Raw genomic sequence first — 8,300 nt, 5'->3', positions numbered from 1 at the left:
AATGCCTTTCTCAATGGCGAGTTGCGTGAGGAGGTTTATATGCAGCCACCACCGGGGTACTATGCTCCTGATGGTATAGTCTGTAGACTTCGCCGCTCTCTCTATGGCCTTAAACAAGCCCCTCGCGCCTGGTTTGAGCGCTTCGCCTTTGTGGTGACTGCCGCTGGTTTCTTGCCCAGTGATCATGATCCCGCCTTGTTTGTTCACACGTCTCCTCGTGGCCGGACTCTTCTCCTTCTCTATGTTGATGACATGATCATCACTGGTGACGACACTGACTATATTGCCTTTGTTAAGGCTCGCCTTCGCGATCAGTTCCTCATGACTGATCTTGGTCCACTTCGCTATTTTCTTGGGATTGAGATCTCCTCGACCTCCGATGGCTTCTACATCTCCCAAGAAAAATATATTCAGGATCTTCTTGCTCGTGCTGCCCTTGGTGATGAGCGCACAGTTGTGACTCCTATGGAGCTCAACGTTCAGCTTCGTGCCTCTGATGGTGACCCTCTTCCTAATCTCACTCGCTATCGTCACCTCGTTGGCAGCCTTGTCTATCTTGCTGTTACGCGTCCTGACATCTCCTATCCTGTCCACATCCTGAGTCAGTTTGTTTCCGCCCCCACCTCTGTCCACTATAGTCACCTCCTCCGTGTTCTCCGATATCTTCGTGGCACGATCTCCCAGCGTCTTTTCTTTCCCCGCTCCAGCTCTCTTGAGCTCCAGGCCTACTCTGATGCTACCTGGGCTAGCGATCCCACTGATCGACGCTCGCTGTCTGCTTACTGTGTCTTTCTTGGTGGCTCTCTTATTGCCTGGAAGACAAAGAAATAGACTGTCCTTTCTCGCTCGAGTACAGAGGCCGAGTTGCGAGCCATGGCTATGTTGACGGCTGAGGTGATCTGGTTACGATGGTTACTTGAGGATTTTGGTGTGTCTGCTACTACCTCGACTCCCTTACTGTCAGACAGTACTGGTGCTATCAGTATTGCGCGTGATCCGGTGAAGCATGAGCTCACCAAGCACATCGGTGTGGATGCCCACTTTGTGCATGCTGCTGTGCAGGATCACACTCTCGCTCTTCACTATGTGCCCTCTGAGTTATAGTTGGCGGACTTCTTCACGAAGGCACAGACTCGAGCGCAGCATGCCTTTTTCCTTTCCAAACTCAGTGTTGTTGACCCACCATGAGTTTGAGGGGGGGGTGTTAGATGTGTATAGGTCCTCTCTGTAGCTCCCCAGTGTATAAGGGGCTTTTCTGCACTTTACCACATATGTATATGTACTGGCCTTTGGCCCTTAGTAAAGTCAGTTGCTGAATATCCAACATAATGGACTCCGACATGCATGTCCTTTAGGAAAAAGAACGCTTCAATATGGTTTTGGTTTAAAGGACAAGGAGAAACCTGGTTCTTTACTTCTTCTTTTTTGATATATGGGGAAAATTATAAAATTGTTGGACTGGTTCTCCCTCACGATCAACTCCACTATTGATTTTCAGAGGCGGTGAAAAGTGCCTTAAATAATCATTATTTGCCTTTATTGATTTTTTAAGGCAAGTTTGAAAGTGCCAAACATAATGATGTCAGGAAAGATAATGTTAGGTAGTTTGTAGGAGTGCCTTAAATAATCCACCAAGGCATTTCCAAAATTGCCTCAAAAAATACTTTAACGCACTTTTTTAGGTTGCCTTAAAAGATTACAGCAAGGCATTTCCATTATTGCCTAAAAAGATAACAGTAAGGCAGTTTTCAATATTGCCTTAAAAGGTAACAGTACGGCAGTTTACAATATTGCCTCAAAAAATAGTTTAGCGCACTTTTTCAGATCGCCTGAAAAGATTAAGGCAAGGCATTTCCATTACCTTGATTTACAATAATACTGATAACAATAGTGGATAAGAAGATATGAACAAACACAGTTATGATAACTTCCTGGGAAGCTTCAGTCATTAACCATCTAATGTCAGAATAGTATCGCTAGGCCATAAGTAGCAGCACATATGCATCTTTTCAGTGTTCAAAGAATGCAATTATATTGTCTCATTTTGCATGTAAACAACTCCTAAGGTGCATTTTGGCTAAAGTTGCGTTATTAACTACTCCCTCCGTTCTAAAATAGATGACTCCACTTTGTACTAATTTTAGTATAAAGTTAGTATAAAGTTGAGTCACCTATTTTGGAACGGAGAGAGTACTTACGTCTTTATATGAACAAGCTATGAAACTGTAGTGCCATGCCAACACTATTTAGTCCTGCAAATGATAAAACAAACATAGTAAGATGCCAGACCCAGCTTCAAGTAATCAACCATGCTGCAATTTGAAGAGAATTATCCCTTACAAGCATGATTGTCTTAGGGAAAAGAAAAACGATAGGCAGAAGGATAGAGCGTACTTTGGAGTTCGTAGAAAATGCAGGGGTCCATCCTAGATGTGCATGTTGCGTAGCAACTTGTTCAACAGCTACAAGGACACGGCTTTCCTCAACTGTGTCCTGCCAATCAAGAACTTCCTCCTGATGTATATTAGGATAAATAGAGTTAAATAACAAAACTTACATCCTTTGCCAAGATACAGGGAGAAGGATTAATAAAAGGTAGGAAAATATGAAGCTCCTGTAGAAACACTCGCCATCTCCAAGGATAGGCCTGAATTCCTAATAGGCCAACTGAATTGTTCAATGATTGGGCAGTTTTAAATCTCGGCAGTACTGGAATCACTCGCCAAATCGATTACAGATAGACACAATACTCAATTTTGATGCCATACATTATCACTTCTTATTTAAAGTTCTACTGTTACAGTTCAAATCAATTTCTCAATAATCCCGCAAACTTGGTTTGCCTTCATGAAAATCTCGAACGCTCTTGAAACTATCATAGCATGTACAGTATACAATAATCAATTAATAGCATGACAAAAAACTTGGTGATGCCTATTGTTTGCTTGTAGTGACACTATGAAGCAGATGATGGAGCTTCTAAGCACTATTATGTAAGCATAAATAGGCTCAGTTTGATTGCTCAAGATGCGCAATCTGAAAATTCTAACAATCTGAACTTCAAAACTATTTTATCTGGATTTCATGTAACAAATTTTAGACCAGCCCATGACCAGCAGCGTTAAACTACAAAAATAAGTGGATAAAATCCATAGAACAATGGCAGTAGAACAAGACAAGAAAAAATGGAGGAAAAAACAGGACGGCAACGTGAAAATCACACCGTGTTCTAAGCCGATTCAGGAGCAAGGGGGCCTGCACATTGAATAATCACCCTCTTGTGAACCAGTTGTCTATGTTACTGTCTATAGATTTGCATGCCAAGAAGTGACCATTCAGCATACCCGTGAACTAAAAATTGATTACTGAGACGAAAGCTGAGAAACAACTGTCACATGAATGGATTCCAGAATTTCTAAATACAGATGGCGTAAAAGGGAATAATCACTGTAATGGGGAGAAATTTTCTGAACCTAGACCCAACCGCATCCAAAGAACAATTGTCCATTTTATATTGAATAGTAAAACTATGAAATATCTGTGCTCTCCTTCCCTCAAGTATGACATGCTCATCTTACATACAGTATGTGTTAACTGAGCCAAAGTTATCTGGTCTCCTATACTCAAGATGGTCGAATACATTCGCTTTGTCATTCTTAAATTTATTAAGCTTTTAATGTTAATATTTCCTCGATAAAACGTCTTACATTCCAAAATGGAGAAAATATATTAGCATGTGATTGGATGTCCATCCAAATGTCCAATGCATAAAGAACAACCCCAAATGTATGATGCTCATGAGCCTACTCATATGTGTGAGAGCATGTATATGGGGGCGGATATCGCTGGCTAAGAAGGTGACAGGCACCTAGATTGATCGAAAAGCTTGTGGCGCCCGCGAGCAGCATCGCCCCTAGCAACCCAAATGAACGATCGAGAATCGCCAAACAACGGAGATCCTCCTGTGATGGCAGGAGAAGATGATAAGGTATTGTTGTTGGAGTCGCCGTGCATCTAAGGGGCCAGCCGGGAGCGGTGCGCACCACGGCAAACAGACGGAGTGTTGATGCGGGGAATTCACCACGTGAAAGGTGCGCGCAGGGCATGTCGAAGTAGAGCTTTGTCCTCAAGCACAGCGCAGATTAGAGCTTTGTCCTCAAGCACAGCATGATTGCGTGAAGGGGACGCGCGAGCAGCAACTGCTCCCCATAAAAATTAATGAAAATGAGTGATAACAGAAACATATCATTAGAATCTGTACGCAATTTCTGAGGCTGGTAAAGGTGACTTTCGCCCGCATGTCCTCGATCACCTATCCGGTGGTTTCGACTATTCGTGGCATAGTTTACCAGCTCGTGGAAGGTCGGGAGGAATCCTTCTTGGGATTCAGACCGCAACCATGGATTTATTGGCTTTTTCGTTAGGTGAATTTCATATCAAATTTCACCTACGAAACAGAGCGGATAATTTTACATGGAGCCTGGTCGCAGTCTATGGAGCTGCCTAAGATGAGCATAAATCCGCTTTCCTTCGGGAATTGGTGAACTTGGCTAAGGATAACCCGTACCCAATGCTTATTGGAGGAGACTTCAATATCCTTAGGTACCAGGAAGAGAAAAATAATGATCGCTTCGATACTCACTGGCCATTCCTATTCAATGCTGTGATTGACAGTTTGGATCTTCGGGAGGTTAGTATGTCAGGACGACAATTCACTTGGGCAAATAACCGTTCTGTGCCGACATATGAGAAGCTCGATAGGGTACTCATGGATACCGAATGGGAGTTAAAATTTCCTCTGGTAACCGTTCGAGCCCTAGAGCGTATCGAGGCACTATCGGACCATGCGCCAATCATTCTTGACTCTAACTCTACTAACACATCGGCCCGCCGCCCTTTCAAGTTTGAATTGGGATGGTTGCATCGGGGAGGTTTTGTAGACATGGTCAAGAACATTTGGGAGAAGCCCGCTGTTGGTCATACACTCATTCAGAGATGGAACTTTAAAATAAGGGCCATGAGGCGACACCTCTCTGGATGGGCTAAACACACCAATGGGATGTATAAAAAAGAAAAACAGCGCCTATCTACCATTATTGATGACCTCGATAAAATTGCAGAGACACGCATCTTATCTCAACAGGAGATTGATATGAAAAATCAATCCAATGAGAAGGTTGCACGTCTTTTGCGAGAAGAGGAAATCAAATATTACCAAAGATCCAAAGCTGATTTCATCTTGATGGGAGATAGTAATACAAGATACTTCCAATTGGTCGCCAATGGTCGACATAGGAAGAAACATATTTATAGTCTCCAACAAGATGAAGGGCGGATTGAAGGTCAAGAGAAGCTCAAAAGGTATATCACTAGCTATTACAAATCTCTGTTCGGGCCGCCAGATGAAGGGAATTTCACCCTTGACGAGAACCGAACAGATGATATTCCTCAAGTCACGGCAGAAGAGAATGACTTCATCACGGCACCTTTCTCAGAAGAGGAGGTGAGAGCAGCGGTGTTCCAAATGGAACATAACAAAGCTCCAGGACCTGATGGCTTCCCCGCATAACTCTATCAGAATTTCTGGGATATCATCAAGTCTGACCTTTTGGAGTTGTTCAATTGTCTTCATGCCGATCAACTTGACCTATTCAAGCTGAATTTCGGCGAGATTGTTTTGTTGCCGAAGATTAAGGAGGCTGAACGGATCCAACAATATAGACCCATATGCCTACTTAATGTCAGCTTCGAAATTTTCACCAAAGTAGCTACAAATAGGTTAAACTCGATAGCTGACCATGTTGTCCGGCCATCTCAAACGGCGTTCATGCAAGGAAGGAATATACTCGATGGCGTAGTAATCCTGCATGAGACCGTTCACGAGATGCACCGAAAAAACATGAGTGGAGTAGTATTCAAAATTGACTTTGAAAAAGACTATGATAAGGTTAAATGGTCTTTCCTCCAACAGGCCTTAAGGATGAAAGGTTTCTCCGATAAATGGCGTCAATGGATCCACAATTTTGTAACTGGAGGTAGCGTGGCCATCAAAGTCAATGATGATGTAGGCCATTACTTCCAGACAAAAAAAGGACTACGACAGGGTGACTCCATGTCCCCAATGTTATTTAACATTGTTGCTGACATGTTGGCCATTCTGGTTGAGCGCGCCAAGCAGGACGGACAGATTGCAGGAGTAGTGCCACACCTTGTGGATGGTGGCCTCTCTATTCTGCAATATGCCGATGACACAGTTCTTTTATGGAACATGACCTGGACAAGGCTCGAAACCAGAAACTCTTGCTTTTAGCATTTGAGCAAATGTCGGGTCTTAAAATTAACTTCCACAAAAGCGAACTTTTCTGCTTTGGAGAAGTCGTTGAGGCGGCGGCCGATTATGCTGACCTGTTTGGTTGCGCACATGGCCATTTCCCGATTAAATATCTGGGAATACCAATTCATTATCGACGTCTCACCATTGCGGAGTGGAAGCATGTAGAGGAGCGGTTAGAGAAACGGTTGAGCAGCTGGAAAGGCAAGCTGCTCTCTGTTGGAGGACGGCTGGTTTTGATTAACTCTGTCCTCACAAATATGGTCCTCTATATGCTTTCTTTCTTCCAACTCCCAAAAGGGGTCCTGCAAAGACTGGACTATTTCAGATCCAGATTCTTTTGGCAAGGAGATGGGGAAAAGAAAAAATACAGACTAGCCAAGTGGAGTGTGGTTTGTAGGCCGAAAGACCAAGGTGGCCTTGGAATTCATGACCTGCAGGTCAAGAATGAGGCTCTCCTTAGTAAATGGTTGTTCAAACTTCTTACTGAGGATGGTGTTTGGCAAACAATACTGCGCAACAAGTATCTAGGCCACAAGGCGGTGTCTCAGGCATATTGGAAACCTGGCGACTCGCACTTTTGGGCTGGTCTAATGGCGGCAAAGAAACATCTCTTTCACTTTGGGTCTTTCGCGATAAAGGACGGGTCGGAGATTCGTTTTTGGGAAGACATCTGGCTAGGCGGTGCCACTCTCCGAGAACAATATCCAGCCTTGTACAACATTGCTCGCGATAAGAATAATACTATTGCGCAGGTGCTCAGTTCATCCCCCCCGAATATTTCGTTCAGGCGGGATTTGACTGGCCCCCGACTTATGTCATGGCATAATCTTTTGTCCCGTCTGGATGCGATTAGCCTGACAGAAGGGCGGGATGTGTTTCGCTGGAACCTTACTACATTAGGGTCTTTCACCGTAGACTCTATGTATTGTGCGCTCACGCATTCTGAGGTACCGGTGAGTAATAATAAGAAAATTTGGCGGTCGAAGATACCACTAAAAGTTAAAGTCTTCATGTGGTATCTTCGTAGGGGAGTTGTTCTAACCAAAGACAACCTCGCACGGCGCAATTGGCAAGGGAGTAAGAAGTGTTGTTTTTGTACTCATGATGAGACCATCGAACACCTCTTTTTCCAATGCAACTTTGCACGTTCTACGTGGTCAGTCATCCAAATAGCGTCAAGTTTATATCCGCCCACAAGTGTTGCCAATATTTTTGGTCATTGGTTGGACGGTATTTCAAATAGGTTCAAAACGCTATTAAGGGTGGGAGCGTATGCTTTACTATGGTCGCTTTGGCTATATAGAAATGATTTTGTTTTTAATGACAAAAATGCTTCTCCTTTGCAAGCTATTTTCCGTTGTACGCACTCGCTTCGTATGTGGTCTATGCTACAACGAGCGGAGGTCCAACCGCTGTTCAAGGCGGTGTATACGCGGTTGGAGCAGGTGGCTACGGAGGTTTTTACCCAACATGGGTGGCAGCATAACCTCCGGATCGGTCCATCTCACCTTTCGACATAGGCACAGTGTCGGTCTATAGGACTCTACTATTGCCGATTTGTCGGTTTTTGTTTTCTTCTGGTTGTCAGACTTTTGGTGTTCGGCTGTGTGCATCCTAATTATGCAGAGGCCGGGTGTTGCTCATAATGCTTTGTATCCACTTGATGCTACATTTTTGAGTTAATAAAATCGCCCTTTTATCGAAAAAGAATCTGTACGCATGGCATAGACCTGTCCCCTCCCCTGCCTAGAAGAACAGAGACAGTATTCAGTAGCATCAGCTCGAGCACAAATCAACAAATCAACAAATCTATGACTAATTTCAGGAGCGGAATCACAAGCGTAGTAACCTTGATTAATCAATCAAACTAATCCCAACCTACACTCCATCGGCGGTCAACAAATCCCGACCCAAAATATAGAGCACGCATACGGCCTGTTGCTGCCATGCCGATCGAGCAAGCGGC

The 8,300-nt window shown here is 43.9% G+C and overlaps 1 protein-coding gene and 1 long non-coding RNA gene across 2 annotated transcripts; one reads left to right on the top strand and one right to left on the bottom strand.

Moving 5' to 3' along the window:
• Positions 1-1,731: 1,731 nt before the first annotated feature.
• On the bottom strand, positions 1,732-2,553 carry LOC141042491 (uncharacterized). Its single transcript, XR_012205525.1, has 2 exons — positions 2,395-2,553; positions 1,732-2,252 (listed from the first exon to the last, which is right to left on the bottom strand). It is a non-coding gene; the product is annotated as an uncharacterized lncRNA (long non-coding RNA).
• A 2,389-nt stretch (positions 2,554-4,942) lies between these two features.
• On the top strand, positions 4,943-5,569 carry LOC141028041 (uncharacterized). Its single transcript, XM_073505856.1, has one exon. It carries the CDS (start codon positions 4,943-4,945, stop codon positions 5,567-5,569), a length of 627 nt encoding a protein of 208 aa, XP_073361957.1.
• The last annotated feature ends 2,731 nt before the right edge of the window (positions 5,570-8,300 follow it).

The sequence above is a fragment of the Aegilops tauschii genome, chromosome 1 (genome assembly GCF_002575655.3).
Source record: "Aegilops tauschii subsp. strangulata cultivar AL8/78 chromosome 1, Aet v6.0, whole genome shotgun sequence".
NCBI lineage: Eukaryota > Viridiplantae > Streptophyta > Magnoliopsida > Poales > Poaceae > Aegilops > Aegilops tauschii.
Note: the sequence above shows the minus strand (reverse complement) of the source record. Positions and strands in the feature narration are given on the sequence as shown.